Source organism: Plectrocnemia conspersa, unplaced genomic scaffold (genome assembly GCF_051122295.1).
Source record: "Plectrocnemia conspersa isolate PC_06_02 unplaced genomic scaffold, ASM5112229v1 ptg000011l, whole genome shotgun sequence".
Classification (NCBI taxonomy): domain Eukaryota; kingdom Metazoa; phylum Arthropoda; class Insecta; order Trichoptera; family Polycentropodidae; genus Plectrocnemia; species Plectrocnemia conspersa.
In genome coordinates this window covers 910,001-934,983 of record NW_028277175.1, presented here as the reverse complement: position 1 = coordinate 934,983, position 24,983 = coordinate 910,001, and the positions used below count along the sequence as shown (strand labels likewise).

Genomic DNA, 24,983 nt, shown 5'->3' with positions numbered 1-24,983 from the left:
CCTTTTGTATGCGTTGGCAAACGCCGTCTTACAGCGTTCGGGAATGTCCCTGTTCGATATGCAGTCGGTTCCGATCGTGGATAATAAACGTGGATACACACGTATTTTGGATTCATACATAGTTTCATTAAATATTGCTTTGTTATCAGGATAATGAATGTTGTTAATTGTGTCACTGGCGACATTTATTATTTTTTGTCTTTCGAGTGTATGAAATATATTGAAAGGAGTAGAATAAAGAATAGTCTGACAGCTCTCTTTATTGAAAAATTTCATGTTTGTTGTTCTTTAATGCTTACAGTTAATTTAATAAAATACAGATTCTTAAGAAGTCTTACATGCAGTGGCGGCTCAAAATATTTTGTAGTGGAGAGGCTGCAACAATAAAAATTGAATGATTAAACAAATTATCCGTAATAAAACTAAAATATGTAATATATGTAATATATTATACTAGACAAAAATAATTTACTAAATTAATTTGACAAAGTTACATATATAAAAATATTTAAAACAGGAATTCAGCTTAATCGAATAGTTGACTATTCATTAAAATTTAAAAAAGCATTACCAGCTAAAAGTCATATTTTAATATTTATTTAAGCGTTTCTAATAAATAATAAATTGTAAATTATAAGTTCACAGGTAGAATTGAAATTATTGCTCAATGGCAACACTATATGGCAATTCAGTCAAACTGGAATGACATCTGGGTGACGGGCATGCGAGCCACGTTTGCCGATCGTTCTTGACGTTTATTCCCCGCAAATATTAACAAACTCGGTTTAAAATGTCTAAAAAGAAAGTTAATAAGAAAAACGCCGACTTTGACGATGAAATAGAAGAGAAACCTAAAGCAGCCGAGGTAACCTCAAAAGCCAAAGGGGCAAAAGCGGACAAGAAAAAGGGGCGCGGTAAAGGCGACAGTGACGACGAGGCTCCCCCGGTCAAACGAACCGTCGATTCTGACGACGAAGATGGTAGCAAAGGAGCTTCCAAGAAGAATCAGAAAAAAGGTTGGACCAATTTTATCAATTCTAAAATTTTTGTGCAACAACAAAATTTGTCAAAAGTTAATTTTAACATCAAACGTATACGCCAATGCATTTGAAATAATTTGCCAAGTCTTATTAATAATTTTGGCATGAGACTGTATTCGTAGATAATTTTTATTTATTATTTTATACAGGTAAAGATAAGAAAAAAACGGTAGATGATGCATCTGATGATGAAGGAGAATCAAAATCTAAGAAGAAACAAAAAGGTATGTCATTTAAACATTATTGTTATACACAAAATAAATTAAATATAAATATATTATTAATCTAACTAGGAAAAGGCAAGAAAGGAGATGATTCTGATGAAGAAGTAGAAGAGGTTAAACATAAAAAGACGGCTCCTAAGAAAAAAGGTATATTTTATTGTGAAAGCATGACTATTATTAATAATCAATGGAGATTACATTAAATAGAAATGCGTAAATAAATTAATGATTTAAAAATAATCATAGCCCCAGACATACAATTAATCAGTTACGTCTATTTTATTAACCTTTTGACCACGGATGTCACCTGTCATCAAGAAAATCACCAATATGCATTGGGCACCTAAAGGTGTCGTGAACCTTTGTGCCTTGTAATATGATTTTTTTGTATAATTTAAATACACTAATTTATTGATAGATAACTTATGGCATACATAGGTACTCCCCCACATATAAATTAGCAAATTTCTAAATGGCGCACAAAAATATTAGCCAAGGTGAAAATTATCTAATGATCTCCATCTCCTTTGTATCTCTGGGTAATAAACAAATTTAGAGTCCCTTTTTTTATTACTCACATCTTCTTACTTACTTTTGAAGTTTTGCTGCTAATATTAATCCCTGAAATGGTTCCAACGAATTTAAATTACGTCAATGGTTTCCGACCTTATTTAAAATACAAATTAATTTTTTATGTTATTTGTATGAAATCCACCGATAGATGTTCACTGATTTTATCATACAAACACAAAAATCATTAAAAAATTGCTGTTAAAATTTGAGCTATCTATTCCTAATATTGCTGTTTAAATTAATAGGTAAAGGTAAAAAGGATGATGATTTCTCTGACGATGAAGACGAAGAAAAGAAAAAGTCAGTCGAGGAACCTAAGTCTAAAAAAGCGCCTAAAAAGAAAGGTTTGTATGAGTTTTTTAATTTTATTTTAAATGGTTTTGGAATTTTATTTTGATTTAATTTTAGGTAAAGGTAAAGGAGATGATTCCGATGAAGAAGAAGAAGTAGAAACAAAATCTAAGAAAGTGGCTCCTAAAAAGAAAGGTTTGTTCGATTTTTTTATGAAATAAATACAATGGCTTTGATTTTTAAAATTTATTTTTAGGTAAAGGTAAAGGCGATGATTCGGATGAAGAAGATGAGATAGAAACAAAGCCTAAAAAAGGTGCCGCTAAAAAGAAAGGAAAGGGTAAAAGAGATGAGGTTTTGTCAGCCGACGAAGAGGAAGAAAAAGTAGTCGAAGAGAAAGAAAAAGAACCGGAAGTGAAAGAACAAAAAGGGAAAAAGGCACCTAAGAAAAAAGGTTCAATTTATAATTTAAATTATTATATTTAGCAATGAGAATGATTTAAATGATTTTTATTTTATTAGGTAAGAATAAAAAAGGCGATTTTTGGTCTGACGATGAAGAAGAAATGGAGAAGGTCGAAGAAGAGCAAGAAACACAGGTTAAAAAAGAAGTAAAAGGTACTGATTTATTTTTTTGTGATTGTATTGTTATGGGGATGAGTAATTTAAGATATTTTGTGAAGATGATGAGGAAGGTGCTTCTGACGATGATAAGAGATCAATGACCAGTTCGGTTGCGAGTAAACCATCAAAAACACAACCCGCTAAGAAGAAAACTAGAGGTAAAGGCAAAAAAGGAGATTGGTCAGATCACGATAGCGATAAAGAATTGAAGATGGAAGTTGAAGAGGAAGTTTTAATCGCACAACCCGTTAAAAAGAAAGGTAATGAATTGTATGCTTATATTTTAAGGAATAAACTGATTGTATTTATTGTATTTTTTTAGGTAAGAATAAAAAGAAAAAGGCAGAAAGTGAAGAAGAACCGGAAGAAGATAGCGATTTAGAAGAATTAGAAGAAGAATTAGTTAAAATGAAAATAGAAGAGTCTTTAATTGAAGAAGAGTTAAAGGAACAGAAAAAAATAGTCGAAGAAAAAACGAAGAAAGAATCAACGAAAGTAGAAAAAAAGGTAAAGGTATCGAAGAACGAATTGAGGAAAAAATCTGGGAAGAACAAAAAAGCTGAGAGTGAAGATGAAGATATAGAAAAGTCCGAAGATGAAGGTTCAGATAAAGATGAAAGTAATAAGGTTCAAGAGGTTCAGGACGATCAGTCGGCCGATAAAAAAATGACTCATAAAGATAAAAAGAAGTTAAAGAAGCAACAAGAATACGAAAAACAGATGGAATTAATCACTAAGAAAGGTGGAGCTGGAGCTAGCGAATTAGATAGCAATTTCACCGTTAGTCAGATGCAGAAAACTGCTGGTAATATATTGATTTGGTATTGTATTAAGTTAGAAGATAAGATTATAATTACATTTTTATTACGATCATAGGTCAGATGGCTGCTCTAGAGAATGCCGTAGATATTAAAGTTGAAAATTTTAGCATTAGTGCCAAAGGCAACGATCTATTTGTGAACGCCAATTTATTGATTGCGAACGGACGTCATTATGGTCTCGTCGGTCCTAACGGTCATGGAAAAACTACTTTATTGAGGCATTTGGCTCAGAGAGCTTTTCCAATCCCTCCAAATATAGATATACTGTTATGCGAACAAGAAGTGGTCGCTGATGATTTTACAGCTGTTGAAAGTGTTCTTAAAAGTGACGTTAAAAGGACTGGTTAGTAGTGCTGTTTTTTAGTTTAATCTTCATATACGATAGTATCATATTATGCTATTTTATGTTTCAGAACTAATGGAAGAATGTAGAGAACTCGAAGCTCAAGTTGGCAAAGGAAAGTTATCGAAGCAAGATCGGCTTAATGAAGTATATGCCGAATTGAAAGCCATCGGTGCCGATTCGGCCGAACCGAGAGCTCGCCGAATCTTAGCTGGTCTAGGATTCAACAAAGAGATGCAAAATCGAGCCACTAAAAATTTTTCTGGTGGTTGGAGAATGAGAGTGTCTTTAGCTAGGGCGCTTTATATTGAACCTACCTTATTACTTTTGGATGAACCTACGAATCATTTAGATTTAAATGCTGTAATTTGGCTCGATAAGTGAGTCATAAATAATACTGCCATTCGATTTATATATAAAATTATATGTAATACTAATTTTGATTTCAGTTATCTTCAAGGATGGAAAAAGACTTTATTGATCGTTTCTCACGATCAATCTTTCTTAGATAATGTCTGTAATGAAATCATTCATTTGGACGGTCAAAAGTTGCATTATTACAAAGGAAATTATAGTATGTTCAAGAAGATGTTTGTACAGAAACGGAAAGAACAAGTTAAAGAATATGAAAAGCAGGAGAAACGGTTGAAAGATTTGAAAGCTCATGGATCTTCTAAGAAGGCTGCTGTTCGTATATATTTGCCTTGTCTATCTTAATCTAATCTTATTTGATTCACATTGTTTTTATTTTTGAACACCTTAGGAAAAGAAGCAGAAAGAAGCTTTGACCCGAAAGCAAGAGAAGAACAGAACTAAAGTTCAAAAACAAGAAGAAGAAACAGGTCCTAGCGAATTATTGGCAAGACCTAAAGACTACTTTGTTAAGTTTAGTTTTCCGGATCCGCCTACTCTTCAACCTCCCATATTGGGATTACATAGTGAGTTTAATGCTGAAGTATTTTTTTTGAAAGATGTATCTAACGATGAAGTTTTCAGATGTCGATTTTGCATATGAAGGACAAAAGCCTTTGTTCAAAAAGGTAGACTTTGGAATTGATCTTAATTCTCGTTGTGCCATTGTGGGACCAAACGGAGTCGGTAAATCTACGTTCTTGAAGTTGTTAGTCGGTGAACTTATTCCGAATAAGGGCGAACTACTTAGGAATCATAGATTGGTTAGTATTTTTTAATGTAAATTTATGGCGAGCATGATTGACTTGATATTTTTACACAGCGTATTGGAAGATTCGATCAGCACTCCGGTGAGCATCTAACCGCTGAGGAAACTCCGGCTGAATATCTTCAACGCTTATTTGGACTCCAACATGAGAAAGCTCGCAAAGCTCTCGGATCTTTCGGACTCGTTAGCTATGCACACGTAATCAAAATGATGGATCTCAGCGGTGGTCAGAAAGCTAGAGTAGCTCTAGCCGAGTTGACCCTAAACGCTCCCGATATTGTTATTTTGGTGAGTTAACAATTAAATTGTAATATGTATGTCTTTCCGTGACTTATTTATTGTCGACACAGTAAGGGCGAAGCCCCGGCGTCAGCTGCTGCAACTGTCACAAACACGTAAATTGAGAATTTTATTTCATTGATTGATTAATTGTGAGCTCTAAATTATAATTATAATTATAAACATTGCCACAGAGTATTCTGTCATTTTTTCACTAGTCGTTTTTGCTATTTTACACTTAAAACTAAAAGTACTAAAAACGATAATCTATTACTGTTTCTTCTTTTACTAGTTGGTTATAGTCAGTTTTATCAAATTTTACAATTGTTATGAGAAGTGTATTATTTTGCTGCGATTTGCCACAAAAATTTGATTTCAATTATATTATTTTTTTGTTTTGATTTTCTTAACCGCATTGCCGAGGTTTTGAATTATTATCTAAATATCGATTTATTACATATTAAAAATAATATAGCCCATGAAACAAATATTTTACAGCCCCTAAAAATGAATCCAAGCTTTTCTTCAATGATTGTGTTATATATGATAATTTTTGCAAAAATAGCAGATTTGGATTTTGGCAACTAAAGGGTTAAATGACAAAAAAATCAAAATTATGGTTAAAACGGGCATAAAAATCATTTTGTAAAAAATACTAACCATTTTAGTATAAAAAAATTAAAGTAAATAAATACTAAGCATTTTAATATAAAAATGGATAGTGAAAGTTATGTTGATATATATAATCGCAGCAGAATGTTTTATAAAAAAATCATATAAATGACTTTTTCGCGCTCAGATCACTCTTCGCGTGGCATGTGATCCTATTGCAATATTTGGCGTCATCGTTCCTTATGCATTTTAGAATATTATTATTAGATTTTATTTTATTTATGATCTTCAGAATGAACCTACTACGTATCTAGATAGTGAAGGTTATGCTGATCTATGTATTTGCTGCAGAACGTTCTATAAAAAAATCATATTGTATCGCATAAACTAGTTTTTCGCGCTCAGATCACTCTTCGCATGACATGCGATCCTAATACAATTTTAGGAGTCATCGTTCCTTATACATTTTAGAGTATTATTATTAGATTTTAATGATTTTATTTATGATCTTCAGGATGAACCTACTAATAATCTGGATATCGAATCAATCGACGCTTTGGCGGAGGCTATTAATTCTTATAAAGGAGGCGTGGTCATCGTATCTCACGACGAAAGACTCATCCGAGAGACTGAGTGCGCTTTATATGTGATCGAAGATCAAACTATAAACGAGGTATGTTTAATCAGAGTTCATATAATTGATAGTCAATATTTATTTGATATTTATTTTTCTTCAGGTCGATGGAGACTTTGACGATTACAGAAAGGAACTCTTGGAAAGCCTCGGAGAAGTTATAAATTCGCCGTCGATTGCAGCGAATGCGGCAGTGCTACAATAATACTAATAATAGAACAATCGTTTTTATCATTTTTGTATTGTGAAAAACCCCAGTGTATCTTTATACTAATAATGGATTCATGGTCATTTTTATAAATTAATAAATCGCTTTTTGATTTTTACTATTTATGAATATATTATATTGAAAAATCAGTATCTTTTTATTTTTAAATAAATATAGAGGCATTCTTATATGCCAATATCGTAATCAAAAAAATTTACTTATATAAACAAATTGTAAATAAATGATAAAAAAAGGTGAAAATTTTTGCACATTAATTTTATTATACACTTGCATTTCATTTATATCACTATATATAAATAGTACAATACTTAATGAGTAATCGGGCAGTACATAGTTCGCTTAAAACTCATTCTTAAACATTCATCAGCTTTCACCACTCAATGGTCGCTATTACAATTAATTCGCACAGTTATTTTGCAGCACATATAGTTATATAATATTAACGACTTTCAATCGCAGCCTTTTTTCAAATTAAACTCTATGTATACATCATATAGATTACAATTGATTGATTCGTATATATGTATAATATAAGTAAAAAAAACTGAACTCCGGCATAAATGCTATTTAATATATTTATAAACCCCGAATCGAAAGGTTCAAGACGATTCAAAGGCATCTTATCACAGAACCTGTGGGATTCGCAAATTGGTGGTCCCAAAATAGCGACGATCAAAAATCATACAAATGGAATGATGAGTCGATAACATATTTTTTCGATATTAAAATCTGGATGATTTTCCCAAAAATTGGACTAATCCAAAAAAAATCAGCCTTACATATTTTTTTTTCTAATATACATTATTATAAAACTGGAATAAATTGCACAATGTATAGACGTATCATAAATTAATTAATTACAATTCCAAATAGTGTAAAAATCACTGTTCTCTATTTTAATTTAAAAATTGATGTATAAGTTTATTATCACAAGTTTACGTTAACACTGGTGTCATTTACTTTTCGACTAATAATACGAGTGTATATAGTATAATGCCAGTTGAATGTAATACGATTTGGTTAAATAAAAAATCATAGGCGTTACAAACTTGGTACGAAGAATCAGCCTTTCGTTACAATTCGGAATACTGCATATCGTTTACAATATTATATATGACGTCAATTAAAGCGATATATATTTATATAAATCATTGGAACGAAAAAACTACATAACCTTAAAAAACTAGCAAAAACTTAATGGTTCGTAAACGACGTTATACATTTATATGAAATAAAATAATAATAAATCCAAAGGCAACGAATCAAATGTGCCCTTTTCTGGCACTACAAATTTGTTAATATATATATATGTGTGTATTTATAATATAATAATCATATTTATAAAGCACGTTAAAATCACATAATTTACATTAAAAAAAAACATTAATTCACATTCGTCATTTATATTTTTTCTATGATACAAAACAGAGTTTGGTTATACAAACTCGCACAAGAGATTAAAGAACAAAAATTGCTAGGCATACATATTATCATATTATTAATTTATGTATATATATATATAATATTAAAAATTAATAATTTTACAATCATGGTTTATCGATTTTTTTTATTAAAAAAAAAATAGAAAGAATTACATATGCTTAAATACAGCAGACTAGTTTCACGTGTTCGGCTCAGGGTTTCGTTTTTAAAATAAAAGATCACCTGCGCCTATGTGGGTCTCATGACTCCAGTTGTGGGATTCAACATCTGTAAATTAAAAAAAAATGTTTTTAATTCCGTTAAAATGAAACAAGAGTATGAAAGAATGCATTTTTAAGGTTAGTTTTCCATAACATAGATTTTATTTATATAATAAACATAGTTATCCATGTACAATGCATGAAGTTAGCCGCGAAAGAAATAATAAATATGTTAATGAATTTTAAACTTTACTAAATTGATTTATTAACTATTTTTATATAATATATTTTTGTTCATATATTTATAATTATTTTGACATTTAATTTATATTTAATTGGTATTTATGTAATTCTAGTTTGAAACTTATGATGAATTTGATAAATATTTTAACCATTTCCTCATGAATAAATTTCATATAAACATGAAGAAAAATAAGATTACTGCATGAAGTTAAAATAAAAAAAAAATGTCGGGATCACCCGTTATTGTTGAGACGAAATTGTCATTAAAATATTTTTAAGATTTTACGCGATAGATTAATGACGTAAGTTTATATCAGTACCTGAAAGAATGGGTTCGAATCTCATATGAACATAGTGTTTTTCAATTTCAATCGTGTCTGGAAGATTGTACTATGTTTTTGTTATATAATTATAATTCCAATCAGTCGTTGATGATTAGATTTTCATAGATTTTTCTGATCGCGCGGATGAATATCAAATGAGTGATTTTGACATTATCGCCTTTGAGAAGCGAAAGAAGCTAGTGACCATAAAAGATGCTAGCAAAAACCGTGTTACTGGTCCACTAAAGCCTGTCGACTAAAGTTTCCGATACGCGATTTATCATACTTTTGGTGAACCATTGTTTTTAGATCAGAGATTAATGTGACAGCTCTTTGATATGAGGTCTAGAATGAACTCTGGTCCGGTAAAAATGTAGAGAGATGTAGAAGATTAAAATTGTTGATTGTAGAATTACCATTTTTCATAAGATATTAAAAATTACAATAAAAAAAAAAATAGATCTAAACATTTCAACCAGATTTGTTTAAAATAAAAACGAGAACTATTTTTATTTGGCAACATGCGACGCAAAGAAAATAATATTTGCATTCGAATAAACATTCAAATTTATCAGCAAATAGTAAAATTTGAGACAATAAATGAAAAGTCGATAAATCTAGGTTTACTAGCGGATTTTTTTGCGCGATACGCCCATAATTTCATGTTTTAATGTATTGAAAGAAATATTTTGTTAATGATAAAATTAGTATTTAAAATTAGGAGAACAATTTTATTATATACGATATAAAATAAAAATTTTTATGATCAGAAATTGTCAATTTTTAGTAATGCACGCCCCCGCTAGATGCGCCGGCGCTACACTAGCTACATAGCGTAAGGCTTCCCCCCCCACCCCAGGAGAAGCAAATGAAAATAATACTAAAGATAAAATAATAATAAAGAAAATTTTAGATTCGCAATATTAAGAATAGTAGATAGAGACAAGCACCCTTTGGACGCGTTAATAAAAAATATTAAATTGATTTTTTTTTAAATATGCAAATTTTACCTTGATACTGTGTTTAAATGTTTTGATTTTTTATGTTTTTTTTTATTTAAGATGATATTTTATGTTTATTCACCAAAAAAGTTTAATTTAAAATAATATAAAAAATAAATGTTATATTTTTTTAATGCAGACATTTAATTTTTTCTGACGAAAAAACCGAAGAATTGTTAAAATTAGCTGTTTTTTAAAGTAACGCACGCCCACGCTATGTGCGCCGGCGCTGTATTGACTACACAGCATAGACTCTGTCCCTAGGAGAAGGGAATAAAAAACATATTTACTATGATAAGATATCATTTTAATTTGGCAACTTATAGAATATAAAATAAAATATTTTTTAACAACTAAAAAAATTGAGACAATAAGATAAGACTAGACAAATTTAGACTAACTGTCGGTTTTTTCGCGCTATGCGCTTATAACGATAGTATTAATTTTATGCAGATATATATTTTTTCTGCTAAAGATTTATTGAATTTAGCCATTTTTAGAGTAACGCTCGCTCCCGCGATGTGCACCGGTGCTACATTAACTACACAGTATAAGGGTTCGCCTCTCAGCAGAAGCTAATTATTATTTACTAAGAAGAGATATTCTTTTGAAATAAAAACTTGCAGAATAGTAGATAAGAACAAGCAACAAAAGAAAATAATATTTGCATTTGATGAAAAAAAGTTATATTATGCCTCTATTAAAAGTAGAATATTTTTTATTAACAGCAAAATATTTTAGCAAGTAAAAAGACATTTAAAACAATAAAACTAAACGAATCTGGCAGCAATTACGGCTTTTTGCGCTATGCGCTCGTAATTTCGTGCTTTAACATACTAAAAAATAAATTTTAAAATTATAATTTAAATTTAATTGTATATTTATATTATATTTATTTTTATGCGGATATTTTTACGACAATTCGCTATTTTTCTTGCCACACACGCCCCCACTATGTGCGCCGGCGCAGCTAAAAAGCTAATGAAAAAATACTTTTCGTAATTACTATATCTCAATCTTCGTCGTTCAAACATTAGTCTTAATCGATTTACCCCACTTTTTACCGAAAGTTAAAATGTCAACAATAAAAATACGGCGATTCACTAGTATTTATGTTATCCAAATCTAAAATCATCGCCTGCCTTAGCTGTTTTCAGAACACTCTTTGCGCGGCGTGCGATCCTAATACTATGGACAATGTGTATAAGAGACTATACACTGCAGACAATGCATCTTGTTTTAATATTTAACAATAAACTAACCCAAAAAATGCATTTCTTTCCGGTATTCTTAAAAAAAATCACTATACCTCCATTAGTAGCTGTTGATTCCTCGACATCCATCTTTTGACCATTGGTGGTGACTGCGACGACGGTTTTGGTAACCCCGAGCTCGAATGTATCTGCTTGCAACGATACCTTCGAAGGTGTGTAGGTCGATAGCGAACCTCCTAACGCTACAAAGGGGAAAAAAAGCAAAACTACCTTTAGCATACTGGGATTGTTTCTCTAAAAAAATATTACATAACTGCTATATACGATAAATTAATAACGCGTATTCTATACAATGGACTCGTTATCTAGCGGATACATAGAAGTAGATAAGGACAGGGTGATATATAGATCAGTGTTTTTCTTTTTATACACTGAAAAAATTGATTTATTATTATTTTATAATATTAGAATAACGTATTTTCATATACTAACCTAAGGATGAGATCGAATTTGATGATTGCACGGTACCGATATCTTCGGTCAGCGATGACTCCGATGGGTATTCAAAGGTCTTCGTCAGCGTGTCGTCGAATTGAATCTTTAATTTCTGAAATAAAACAACAATAAGATTAATAAAGGAATGTGTGATAAAGTATCAACTATATAATACATCTACTACTCTTCCAAAAGTTTTATAGTTTGCAAGACCGTATCTTTTGACTTTATAATCTGATTTATATTTTCATCGAATTAGTAGATTCAGATTCACTCTATGATTGTATCGAATTGATTTGATTATTCTAGCGCAGTTTTTTAAGATGATATATAGATTTTTATATTTTAAACTCTTCAATGGTGGTTCACCTGTGCCGCGATTTTTTCGGCATTTGATAAATAAACAGTCGCGTCAGATAGGAATGTTTAGCAGCATGCGTGCGTCTGTCGTCTGGGCAAATAGAGGCTCACCGTTAGTTCGCCCAAAACCGGTCCCAATTCAGACAAGAATTAGTTGAACGAATTTCTGGTCCGGTCAGCGCGGGTCAATTGACTCGACCAGATATTTATTAGTCCGCTGGCCGCAAGAGCAATTATCAGCTTCTGTCAAAACTGGTAATCTGTCGGGATTCTTCTGCGATACTCGTCAATCTGGTCGATAAATCAATCAAAATGTAAATCGGTTACAGAGCAACTATTTTCAATAGAATGAATCACTTCAGATACTATTTTGCTAAAATTAACAGAGGCAATAGTGATTACCTTGGAAAAAGGTAGCTATAATCTTCACCAAATTGGATTGCTGCATTATGTGCCATAAAAATTAATATACGATATTATTCATCGTAAAAATTCGTCCGTTGAAATTCTTCTTTTTAATTAACTGAGTTTTGGCTATATAAGATTTAAGAGGTTGAGTAGAACTGGATAGCATCATAGACATTTGTAAAAAAATATAAAAGCTTTGATAAATAATTTATTTATTTCGTTGTAATATGGCGAGCACAATCAGCAACCACTAAGTAAGTAGTGAGACATCAGACTGAAAGCAGTCTGTGAAGCAGTATGAATTTTAAGCAATTATTAGTTATTAATCTATAGATATCACTAAAAGCTAGCTCCAATTTTTTAAATTATTCATCAAAATATCCATCCGCAAATCTTAATCTATGATGATCGATCGAAATTAAAATTATATATAATCACTAATTCCGATCTCTTAGAGACAATATAAATATAAAAAAAAACACTAAGGTTCATATGACATTTTAGCACAGGTCATTCAGATATTAGTCACGATATACCATTGATACATCGCGCTAGTTTATTTACTAAACACTATAATTTTTGTAAAGCAATTATTTTGTACAAGATCTGTTAAAATAACGTAATATATTTTAATGGCTTGAATTTAATAAGAAACGGCGTTTCAGCGCCTGGTTAAAAGGACAACGAAACACTATTATGCTTGCCGAAATCAATCAAATCAAACATGCAAATTATTTTTAACAAATAACATAAAATATATGCACACTTTTAAATAAAACTCTTGCCAAACAAATTACATTTAAATAAAAATATCTAGTACGAATTTATACGTTTAGTATATTTATTTTTAACAGACAGTGTGCAAACATTCCTGTCCGCCCCTAGGGGCAGTAATCGATCTTTTCACTATATTTTATTAATTATATAATTGGCCTTGCTTTAAATGTATTTTTAATACTGTTTTATTTATTTAAAAAAATATTTAATTTAGCCCTGTTTTAACACTCTTATGTGTTTGTTTTTGTGCATAACTAAAAAATAGAGTATAAATTATTAAAATAAAATATTTAAAAGATAAAAACATAAATTACATTTTTGCGCAAAGCCAACCAGATTAGTAAGTTCATTGCTTTCCTTTTACCCCCTACACTGAAGTAACAAAATTACTTCAAAATTGTCAATGAACCTCTAGTTAAAATATATGAAAGTTCAGTTCTGAACTCGAAATTAGTGAAGCTAAATCCGAATCGACAAATCGACACATACGATAACGTCAATAAATAAAAAAGTTACATTTTTACTGTTTTTGTTCGCAAAAATTCTAAAACCGGTTTTAGTACAAAATATATTTATCAAAGAAGTCCGTAAGGTCTAGACTGCTAACCGAAAGGCCACGGGTTCGAGCCACGGCAACGGACTTGAATTTTTAATTATGAAAATACGCTGTTATTGAAAAACAGCTCTAGCTGCCAAATTACAAATATTGTTTATAAATAACGTTTAATAATTATAATAATAATATTTGTCACCAATTCCCAGACGTAAAAGTCTGGTAGTTGATAGTTATTTGTAGGTATTCACTATGTTTGATTTACACAGTTGGGCTTATTACACCTCAGATTAAAACAGAAGATTAAAAAATAAATAAAAATTAGTTTCGCCTTAAATAATTTATCAAAGGATAAGGGACGTCATTTGACGAGAGCTGGTGGGGGCATTTCCCCCCTTAAATTTGGCCAGAAAAATGCATGGCATTTGAATTTTAATAAAATCGAAATATTACAAAAATTACCACTGACTGGCCAACTTTTGCCCTCCCCCTTTTGTTCTAAAACTAATTAAAATAAGTTTAAAAAGAAGTACAGACAAACGGCGCATCTCGCATATTAATCCATAGTTAGTCTGCACTTAGATAATACTGTTTTAAAAATATGATAGCTATACTTATCGATATTACTACGGAATTTTAATATAAGAGGGCTGATCAAAGTATATTCAAATCGAATTTTGGTCAATAGGAGAGCGCAAAAACAATTATCACTTCTCAGAAGTCAAAAATTCACGCCAAAATCAATAAAATCGTATATTTTACTTGTATTTAATATATTAAAATATTTTAAATAACTTGAGAAAAAATGTCTAGACGTTATTGATATATGAGCTGCCAGTAAAAAACAGTTGAACTCTTGGAGATTTTAGGTAACTGAACGCTTGTTACCGAGCGTTCCCACTGCGACGGCGAAACAAAGTATATTCAAATCGAATTTAGGTAGACGATTCCCGAAAAAGCATGTAATTGCAGATTATTTTTTAAGAAACACCGGTTTGCAGGCGATAATTGTTGAATTTCGCCTCAGTAGTCTGTTCTATAAGCACGGAACTCTTTCAATTTTTTGCGGAACACGGTTTCTATTTCGATCGTCCGATTTGGTTCAGCTAAGCAGTTACCTAAAATCTCCAAGAGTTCAACTGTTTTTTACTGGCAGCTCATATGTCAATAACGTCTGGACATTTTTTCTCAATTTATTTAAAATTAGTAATACAAGTAAAATAAATAAATAAAATATATTTTAAATCTTTCAATTATTACATAAATATCTCTATATAATATATTAAAATAATAAATTAATAAAAATTCATATAAATAATAAGCTTTTATAATTTAATAATATTTATATTAATACATTTCTTAAATTAATATCAATTAATTTATATTTTTTTTTAAATAATACTATTTCATATAATCTAAAAATTGATAATATTTTTTTATTATTATATTTATTGATCATTAAATTATTTAATAGAATATATTCATTTAAAATGACTTGGACTTGGGGCAAAATATATTAAAAAAACGTTGGACTTCAAAAGGTTAAGACTTAACGACACACAATATGATTTTTTTAAATTTATCTGTACAGAGATCTGTATACACCTTCAATGATTATTTTAAGGTATTAAATGCATTAGAGAAATAATACTACATATCGCAGTGTTTAGCGATTTAGTCTTATTTTATTGCCACAAAGAGTAGATTACTAAATTATTATTTAAAATTTAACCACGCGCAGCTTTGAAACATTGTGTAATCTTCGTGCGAAAAACTAATTACAACATTACTCTAATTATTTCATCATTTCGTAAAAAAAACCAAGCACACTTTTTACAGCGTCTTTTTACACTAAAAAAATGCTTTTTTACCTTAAAAATCTAGGGCCGCAAAACCGATATGAAATATAACGTTCTTATCATTATCTATAATCATTAATAATAAATCGGATTTCTGATAATTTAATCAAGTCTGAAGAATTAATGATCAGGTGAAATCTTTGCGATCGGAAAGAACGATTTTTTTTATTTTATAAGCACACGATTAATACAAATCCCATAAAAGTTCAAGACCACCAGTTACCCAACAATGTAACACATAAAAAAATCTCACCAGCGGCGCTAATTGATTCCGGAATTTTTAGCTTCAATTAAAATTCCGTTTGCATACACCACATAAAACTCTCAGAGAGCAACAGCAGCAGAAATAACATGCTACACACACATCATACACACACGTCAGATTGCGGTCGAGATGCATTACACGAAAAAAATCCAATACCAGTTTGCGGCCAACCCGAGGGTCAATCGGCGGTTTTGGCTTGACTCGATCCAGGCGAATTCCACTCCTGCACGACACGACGTATGGCATATGGCCCTAGCTAACAGTACACGGTCATGGTTGGGGTGGCGCTGGTGATCATTCACGCCAGAGTCGTTCGTGTCAAGCATTACACACTATAATATGTCTTTTCAGTGATGACTCAAGTAATTAATTCTGGGTTGAAAGGATTTTGGTGAACGGTGCCTTTGGAAAGTGTCGGTCTGATATGGTGCGTGGCCTGGAAGTCAGATTTGGTTGTATGTTCATATACTTCCAAATAAACCTTGATGTACTCGATTAATACCATTTTGGCAGATATAAAGAATGAAAAGAATATTATACGTCATATTTATTATATCTCGAGGAAGGTCCTGCAATATCTCGATAGCTAAAGCTTTCAAGTATATTGATAAATTTCAAAGACACGACATCAAACAATTGTTACCTCTGCGAGCTATCAGCGATTTTAGTGAAGATCGATATTATCAGTATCCTGACGGACCGTATGGTGCGGAATGGTCAATTTATAACTGTACATGATTTGAGCAGGGTCCTTCGGCTTCTTAGAACAAAATGCCAAAAAATACATTTAAAAATCTTGTGGGCACCGGTAAGTCCACACGAAAAGTTTTGCAACCGCAACTCACGCTGCGACAAATATGCAGGTAATCACTTAACATAAAATTGCGAAAAAAAGATCCACACCCGACAAACTACAAGGGCTGCGTAGTCTACCAAGAAATAAAGGTGAGAAAATTTTCTCATATGAGAGAGAAAATAATAAATAAAGCAATAACCGACGAAAACTCATCAAAACCCAAGCCCAGAGCTAATTATGCTGACGCGATAAAAAGCAAAATAAATGAGAATATAAAGTTAGTACACTAAAAGACCAACCGACGATGAATAAAATTGAAGACATGATGACAAAGCTTATGGAAAGGATGAACTCAATGCTAAATCTTATGAAATTTATTTTCATATTAATTTACTTATTTTTTTAAAATAAATCTTCTAGTACAATATATTTTTAGTTGGTAACAAGAAAAGAACATTGCATTATTTTACAATAAAAAAGATTTTTTAAAAAAAAACATACATTTTACGCAATTTTTTTCGTGAACCATTTGGGTAAAATATGTCTGAATAGAAATAAAAATGTACAAATAATAGAAAGAATTTCGTGTGTGCAATACCTGCTGTTGTTTTTACTTCGCCAGCCATCCCTATCAAAAAAAGGGCGCTCTCTGTGACATATCAGAATTACTAAGAACTACTGGGTACCGCTATATTTGCTTGAGATAAAGTAAATGCATTACTTACTACGCCGCACATATAAAAAAATAAAATTATCGAGCATGTCATATTAGATTTAAAAAATTTGGGCCGAAATATCGGCCAGTGGGATTTTTGCATGTGTAAGAGGGGCCGATATTTCGGTCTTCTTGGACTAAAAGGAATAATATTATTTTACTTTGATATCCCCCCCCGATAAAACAATTTAGGTTAAAGCCCTTTGGACGTGTTATCAAAAATAAATATATTTTTTTTTGAAAAATGCAAATTTTACCTTACTGTGTTTAAATGTTATAATTTTTAAATTTTTACTTATTTAAAATGATATTTTATGTTTATTCACAAAAAAGTTTTTTCTTAAAACGCATTTTTTTTACTGATTTTTGCGTAAAGAGATAAAAAAATCAATTGGGCGACCTACGCGTTCAAAGGGTTAATTCCCTACAATGAGCATAATTTTATTCTACGCTTTTGCTTTCGTTTTTGTAGTTCTAAGCCATGGATATATCGTTTTCAACAAATAAGATGTACGGATTTAGAAAAAAATGTTTTCGGTACTATCGGTATTTAATTTTGTAATAACGATGTAAATTTTTTGCCCAAATACCGTTATTACCGGTATTTCAATCGCTGAGTTCTCGCAATTGCAAATCGCTAAGCACTTCTTCAAACCACTGAAGAGTGCTTCGAAATTTATTATTTTAATTACAAATTGGAGTCTAGTTAACGATTTATTTTAAATAGCTTAAATATATATATATAAAAACCAAAGAAAATACGGCAAATTTTAAATAAAAATAATATAACAAACACGCATAATATTTTCTTTACAAACTAGTTAATTATTACAAAAATTGAGACACGTAATATTAAAAAAAATATAATATAGATACATTCTGCCGATTTCAGTCTTCGAGAATTATGATCGCATCCTCTAATGATGCCCGTTAGACTCGGGACGTGCGCACTAGCCGACTCGCCTATGGCTGTTGTCATCCAGCTCCTTAAAACGCTAGCATTGCACATCAATCTATTTTAATATTTAATGATTTTTTACGAATTTTATTATGAATTATATTATTTTTTATTTCCCTTGCATCATATTCTTTTGTTTATTGATATATTATAATTTATTTTTTGACCATCTTGACGCATTGAATAAATTGTTGCTGCTAAGAAAAACTGAATGGAATAATCCGATAAAGTGGTACTCATGATACATCACAATAATGGCACTGAATCAAAGCGACCCAATTTTGGAACAAACCAGTGGGTGTTGAAACAATTTCCTAAATCAATTTCACTTTGATCCACTTTTAACATGTCTCAGATTTTGACATGGAGAGAGACACCAGAACTGTTGAAAATATTTAGCATGCATGAAAGTGGTCAGTTAGGTCGGAACGAATTCCAAGTCAACTCAAGAAAGTAGACCAACAAAAAGCAAAAGTGACCGCGTCCTTGCTACTTGTACTAGTACTAGATAGCTCAAAATCAAAATGTAAAATATAGTACAGAATAGCAGTGCCACTTTTCTAGATTGCAATATCCACGCATTGTTGCCTTATCAATGGACAATTTCACAGGTAATTAATTTTCGACATAGGAAAGGCCAAGTGCTCGGAGTACAATGGCGCTGCTTGTGGTTTACGCAACGAATAGCCGAAATTGGATTTTGGTCTGAACGATTTACAAGAAGAAAAAAAACGATACGATAAACTAATAGCGAGTAATGAAATGGTAGCGAATTTGCGCAGTTCGATATATGTATGTATCAATCGACCAGCTTGGGCAAACATACAACAAAAACCAACAGATGGAGTTCGTGTTTATATACATTATTTAGTATATCAAATCAAGTATGGTATAACAAAAGGAATTCCAAGGGTAGATTAATAAATGCAGATCTGTATCAAGGTTAATTTAGCTGCAATGCTCTTTTTATTTGTTTCAATAAAGTATTACTATTAAATTAATACACGAAAACATGCGTAAAAGAGTTATAATCCTTAGATTAGTCTTCGTAACAAACAAACTATTATGCGCATCCAGACGGCGTCCATTACCGGTTTAATAAGTATACTAAAATTCGCGAAATATGGCAAAAAGTAAGTTACATATTAGACGAAAACAATACTTCTAGTTCTGCCGCGAATTATCGACACTGTCAGAAGATTGATAGCTGGAAAGGATACTAAAAACTTTACTTTACTCAATAGTCAGAGCACTGACGCACTGAATCACTTTCTTCAGAACTTTATCAAAAAAGATACGCCGAATCGACCGAGACGACCTTTAAAAAGTGACACAATTTTAGCTATTTCTAGAGGGAGGTAAAAGTTAGCTAATCAGAGTTCGTTTTTTTAATATTTTATTTCATTACAATTCATAGTATTTCATCAAATGACTATGTAGTTTACGTTAAAAGCAATAAAATGTTGCCGTAGCAGTGGAAACGCTTGGTTACTAGCGTGTATATTCAGACTTTTTATTTTAAGAATGCAAAAAGCAATCAGAAGTCAAAAATTCACGTCAAAAGTAATGAGGCAGTGGGAACAATCGGTTTTTAGCGTTAATATTAAAGACATACAATAAGTGAGAATAGAATGAAACATATCTAAACCGAATTTTGACTAATAGGAGAGCGCAAAAAACAATTATCCCTTCTCAGAAGTCAAAAATTCACGTCAAAAGCAATAAAATAGTGCCGTCGCCGTCGCAATGGGAACGTTCGGTTATTTAGCATTCATATTAAAAACTTAAAGTACACGTGTATGTTTGTCTGTCACAAGAACTCAGTAGCTACGTGGCATTTGCATATGTCATTTCTAGGTCAAATGTGCTATTTTCAACTTTCAACTTTTAAGTTGAAAGCTGAACGGCGACGTGCTGATGACCGATTACATGTTATTGCAATACGCAAAGACAAGAAACTGAAAATATTGTTTATTGATATTACGTTAAAATTGTAATACGGCGGCTTCCATAAATTATGTCAAAGGGTTTTAATGAAATTTTAACCACCACCCCCTCCCCCGTACGTTTTGTCAGGAAAGCAAAATTATTTTTAATTACAAAAGCAAAAATATCATAGGTAGTATAAGAAAATTTAAAACTATTTTATTAAAAAAAATCAATAAATAAAAAGCTTCCATATGAGAAAATTCAAATTCCTAACATTACATTTTCTTTAAATCTTCCCTGTCACAATTTTGCTGACCTCCTCCCCTCTGAACCTGTGACACTATTTAGGGAAACCACCTAACAGGATGAATAAAATAAATTATAATGAATAAAGAATAAATTAGCTAATAAAGCTAGTTTTATATATTTTTCACTGCAAAGTATAATGATATTTTTTGTACTATCCTAATTTGTAAAACACAAGTTGAACACTTCTGGTTTTGGAATTCAGACGAGTTAAATTATTTGAAAATTGGAAGAAAATCATTTATCTAGTTAACGAATTTTTCTTTTAAAAAAATGTTATAGAAATGACATAAAAATTTAAATAAAAATAATAATACAATTTTCTTAATAAACCAGTTGATAGTCACCGCAAAATGATATTTTTAAAAACTAGGCCGCGTAGCTAGAATTTTTAAAGGATTGGCATGATAAACTAAGTCACGCGTCAAAATGTTTATAGGTTTTATATAAAATACGATTATTCTGAAAAATTATATTGTGAATCGGTTCAATGCCTATACTTGATTCAGAAATCACAGTCAGTGAATCTCTTTAAATTTTAAATATTCATAAGTTAAAACGATATTATAATCCTATAATTTGCTTTTTATTGATATTAAAAAATTAGGTAAAAAATCCAGCGATACATTTAAATCCTAAAAAATACTGAATCACAAAGTTTTTGTGTTTTATATTTCATTTAATTTCAACTCTATTATATATTACACACCAATATATAATAACGTAGCAAAAATAAAATACTACAGAGATGAAAAATAATGGCATTATATATTTATAAACAATATTGTGTGTATATGTATGTACATACATATATAATCATAAATTATACGACCACTTTGCGATTTAAAAACATTATTATAAAAATAATGGCGTGCCTCGTTCGATGTAGTTGGTATTATTAAAACACTGCTTTAATATTTTAAGAAAAAGTCAATTTTTTAAAAATATTTATTTAATATAAAAAAGGACAAAAATCTGTTTTTTATTTCTAGTATGTTTTATTAAGCCTGATTTAAAAAAAAATGTTAGTTATATTTCTATTGATTATTTTTCGTAAAAAGTTAAGCGTACAGTACTCGTATTCTCAATAGCTGCGGTATTTCATGACAGTGAATGACGGACACCAAAAATGTGTATATTTTTCTATACTTTTTGTGCATCAATTAAAACATTGCATTAGACAGTTTCTCAAGCTGTGTGTAACATAATATATTATTGACAATATTGTAATTAAAATATAATAATAAGCATAACCCTGTTTTTGATAATGGAAGAATAGTTAGAAATACAGTTTATTTATCATATTTAGAAAATCGCGTTATTGAAGATATGCTTAAAGTAGACGCATTTAAGAAAAAAACATTTATAATATATAGATAAGTAATATTTTTTATTGTCATAGCCATATATGAAATATAAAATTGAAATACTACCTACTGACTGTGATTTCTGAACATATAATATGTTCAATATAGATATCTTTCGAAAATTGTGAGGAAGCTAAAGGTACAGCAAAAAACGAATTTGTGAGCCTTCTGCTAATTCGATTTCAAGCTTCGTTAAAAACGAAAGGGCTGTCGCTGAACACTACTGTTTAATGAGTTTACGGTTCAATTCCTACATCGGAAACTAACCGCTCCAATGAAGGAGCGCTTGACAAACGAGTAGCCAGCATCACGGTAGAGTGATTTTTATATATTGTACATAGCTGAAACTATTCTTTAGATTTTTTAGCGGTTTAGATTGTCCTGCGAAGTAAAGTGACACTTATCGAGTTTCAAAAGTGTGACATACGGTAAGCAGGCCAGCAATGACAGGTGTTATAAGGTCTTGGTGTGTCTTTATCGGTTTTAGCGGTTAACTGATTGGCGTGCTTACATAAAAATAACAATGAGATAAGAATATGTTGCGACCTTGAAGTTGCTATGCCCTAGATCAGGAACGCCACACATAGACAAGGACATATCTGAAAAATTAATTACTTTCAAGGTCCTTGGTGATTTTTAAATAAGTAACAAGTGATTTTCAATAATCTAAATGAATGTTTCTATACTTGAGAAATATGTAACGATTATTTTTTAATAAGTTCTAAATACAATAGTATAGCGGATAAGCATATACACTAGTTACAAACAATTGGGCATAGCTTATTCGTAAGGCCACAAACATGGTCATCACCCACACAAACCCATTATAATGGCAAACTGCAAATCCACACTATCATCATTTATAGCAATTTTGACATATTTACGATTGAATCTACACCTTTGCAAAGTCTACGGTAATAAGAATACTGATACATTGAATTGAAAGCGTCAAGAGAAAATAAAGTAATTCGTATTTTGTTAATTATTTCTAGTAGTATTTATTTTAATTGTTGATTATTAAATTGTGCAACGACTTCAATTAAGAAGAGAAGCAAAAAATAATCATTATTGAAAGTTCCGAAAAATTTGTGGGACTATAGGCAAAAAAAAGGCGGCACTAGATGTGATTATTGGATGAACTTCGACGGGAAAACTACGACCCGCGGTGCCTCGCCCGCCGATTTTTCGTATGGTGATGTAATTAAATATTATACATTTAATAAACTACACATGTGTATCATTCCCACTCTTCCGCCAAATATATATCTTGAATCAAAAATATATTGAAGACGTTTTTTAAGTGAGCACTTTAATTTACTTTTCGTGATAAAACAAGGTATTTGTAATGCAACGCTCATGCAACGTTGTGGGGTAAAATTGATTTATGAGTTGGCGCAAAAGGGTTAAAATCATGTTCAAACACACGTGTTCTTTCCGAGAACCATCGTGCCGCTCGTGACACCTCAATATCCAAATACTTATTTGCCCATTACGCATCTATTCAAAAGTTTCCGTAACCAAATTTGCACACTCTCACGGCCGCTCCTCTTAACACCATTGCGTCAATGTCACATGCCAAAAGTTATCAATAACGATGGAAGGAATTGTGTCGATGTGACAGCCACGCTGCGCATTCACCCACGCGTGTGCATCGGCCCTTATCTGTCAACGGCCGGCCGCAAGTGTGCCGGACGTCCGCAATCAGCGAAACGCGCGGGAGATGAGCCGCCCAATTAAATGCATCGACGATGACGTCACGTGACAAGACAGCATCTCACGAAATTGGAGTGGGTATGGTTTCGGCTGATAGAGGCGCGTCCACACTATTTCCGATAAAGCAACTCATTTCAAGTTGACCTACATATGCTCTAGATAGCACTGGTATTACGCACAGGCAGAGCAGGCACCCGCCCGTGGCGTCCAGATTCAATTAACATACTTCACTCTAATTTTATAAAAATTAAAAAACAAAACCACACTAGTGTGTAATAATATAATACTGCAACAAACTCAGATGTCCTCAGTCTTATTCATTACGAGAAAAAAGTCTAAGAACCATAAAATAAAATCATTGATTCGTAAATATAGTCACCGAGGCGAGATAATAAATCAACAATGAAAATCTTGTAACGGAATTCTTAAACCGGAAAGACACTACAACATAAAAGGCAATAAAAAAGGGATGCTACACTTTGAATGAGGAAAACTTGGGACAGAATCAAGAGATGGACTGTTTCATTAACAAATTAGCAAGAAGCACAGCTCACAAGAAGGCCTGCCTAGAGGGGAGGAGGAGAGGAGACAAATTCCCGTTCTTCTTGAGGGGCCCGGCTATGGAAAAATCATAGCAAGAATATATTTACAAAAAAAGTATAAATCGACATTAAATAATGAATCTAAACTATATCTGAACGATATTACTATGGAATTCTAATATAATAGGGTAGATTGAAGTATATTCAAACCGAATTTTGGTCAATATGAGAGCGCAAAAACAATTATCACTTCGCGGAAGTCAAAAATTCATGTCAAAAGCAATAAAATCGTGTCGGCGCCGTTGCAGTGGGAACGCTCGGTAACGAGCGTTTCGGTTTAGATGTGCTTTATTCGAGTCTTAAGTCTTAATATAAACGCTTAATTTATTGCATTTGACCTGGACTGGAAATTCACTATATGGCAACACTGAGCAGCAAAGAAAACACGACTAATTATCAAGTAGATATGTTTAATGCCTAATTAAAACATTACGCATAAAATATGATTTCAGAAAATATGTCGCAACGGTGGCTAATTTTCATATTTATATGTAGCATAGAAAGGGTTAACTCGTACTTATAATTATTTATTGAAAAAAATATATTACAATGTTAAAAATATATAAAATGACATTTTTGTCATGAGGCCCGGAATCATTATTTTTC

The 24,983-nt window shown here is 31.3% G+C and overlaps 2 protein-coding genes across 4 annotated transcripts in view; one reads left to right on the top strand and one right to left on the bottom strand.

Annotated features, from left to right (window-relative positions):
• Positions 1–690: 690 nt before the first annotated feature.
• Positions 691–6,975, top strand: LOC148229068 (ATP-binding cassette sub-family F member 1). Its single transcript, XM_088198624.1, has 17 exons — positions 691–1,016; positions 1,190–1,264; positions 1,334–1,411; positions 2,083–2,181; positions 2,246–2,323; positions 2,385–2,582; positions 2,651–2,746; positions 2,812–3,012; positions 3,075–3,557; positions 3,629–3,916; positions 3,987–4,296; positions 4,366–4,603; positions 4,680–4,854; positions 4,913–5,091; positions 5,151–5,384; positions 6,502–6,660; positions 6,725–6,975. Exons 1-17 carry the CDS (start codon positions 791–793, stop codon positions 6,824–6,826), a joined length of 3,219 nt encoding a protein of 1,072 aa, XP_088054750.1. The 5' UTR covers positions 691–790; the 3' UTR covers positions 6,827–6,975.
• A 1,422-nt stretch (positions 6,976–8,397) lies between these two features.
• The window catches only part of bif (protein phosphatase 1-binding protein bifocal), a 54,827-nt gene continuing 38,241 nt past the window's right edge, over positions 8,398–24,983 (bottom strand). For all 3 annotated transcript variants that reach the window (XM_088198627.1, XM_088198626.1, XM_088198628.1), the window contains exons 4-6: positions 11,767–11,881; positions 11,370–11,516; positions 8,398–8,560 (exon numbers count right to left, since the gene is read on the bottom strand). In XM_088198627.1, the coding sequence (XP_088054753.1) occupies positions 8,499–8,560; positions 11,370–11,516; positions 11,767–11,881 (324 nt within the window). In that variant the 3' untranslated portion in view covers positions 8,398–8,498. The remainder of the gene's footprint in view (positions 8,561–11,369; positions 11,517–11,766; positions 11,882–24,983) is intronic.

What these genes read in the sequence shown, in the direction of transcription:
- LOC148229068 (XM_088198624.1), top strand. Translation starts at nt 791, where the DNA reads ATGTCTAAAAAGAAAGTTAATAAGAAAAACGCCGACTTTGACGATGAA. An exon ending in CAAGAAGAATCAGAAAAAAG is followed by an intron (nt 1,017 to 1,189) that starts GTTGGACCAATT and finishes TATTTTATACAG; the next exon opens with GTAAAGATAAGAAAAAAACG. An exon ending in TCCCATATTGGGATTACATA is followed by an intron (nt 4,855 to 4,912) that starts GTGAGTTTAATG and finishes TGAAGTTTTCAG; the next exon opens with ATGTCGATTTTGCATATGAA.